At 48.2% G+C, this 371-nt stretch overlaps 1 protein-coding gene across 1 annotated transcript; it reads left to right on the top strand.

Moving 5' to 3' along the window:
- Positions 1-14: 14 nt before the first annotated feature.
- On the top strand, positions 15-371 carry TM35_000261180 (receptor-type adenylate cyclase; the record flags this gene model as incomplete). The annotated part of the gene is made up of 1 exon (XM_029027855.1): positions 15-371. A coding segment is annotated over one exon (357 nt), but the record flags the coding sequence as incomplete, so codon positions are not given.

Below are 371 nucleotides of genomic sequence, written 5' to 3'. Positions count from 1 at the left end.
CCAATGTCGTATCCATGATAAACAAAGCTGCGGCTGAGGAACCAAGGCCTATTATTGTACTCGGTCCTGTTGGAAATAATGCAATTATAAACGCTGAGACTGCTCTTAAACATCACAATTTGGTTTCCTTCGGCCCGGTGACTGGATCAAGGACTATGCGAAGCTGGAACCCCCACTACTACTTTGTGCGAGCAGATCCTGAATACGAGCTACTGGCACTTGTTCGGTATGCTCTGGGTGAGATGCGTGTGCGGCAATTGGGGCTCATGTTCGTGAAAAATGTTTTGGATGGGGACTCTCTATACGACCTTCTCATGCGGCTTACTTCCCGGATGGAATATGGCGTGAGAAGTGTTTTTTCGATCACCGCC

The sequence above is a fragment of the Trypanosoma theileri genome (assembly GCF_002087225.1).
Source record: "Trypanosoma theileri isolate Edinburgh chromosome Unknown TM35_Tth_26_V1, whole genome shotgun sequence".
NCBI lineage: Eukaryota > Euglenozoa > Kinetoplastea > Trypanosomatida > Trypanosomatidae > Trypanosoma > Trypanosoma theileri.
The sequence above is the reverse complement of the archived record's forward strand: the minus strand, read 5'-3'. Positions and strand labels throughout refer to the sequence as shown.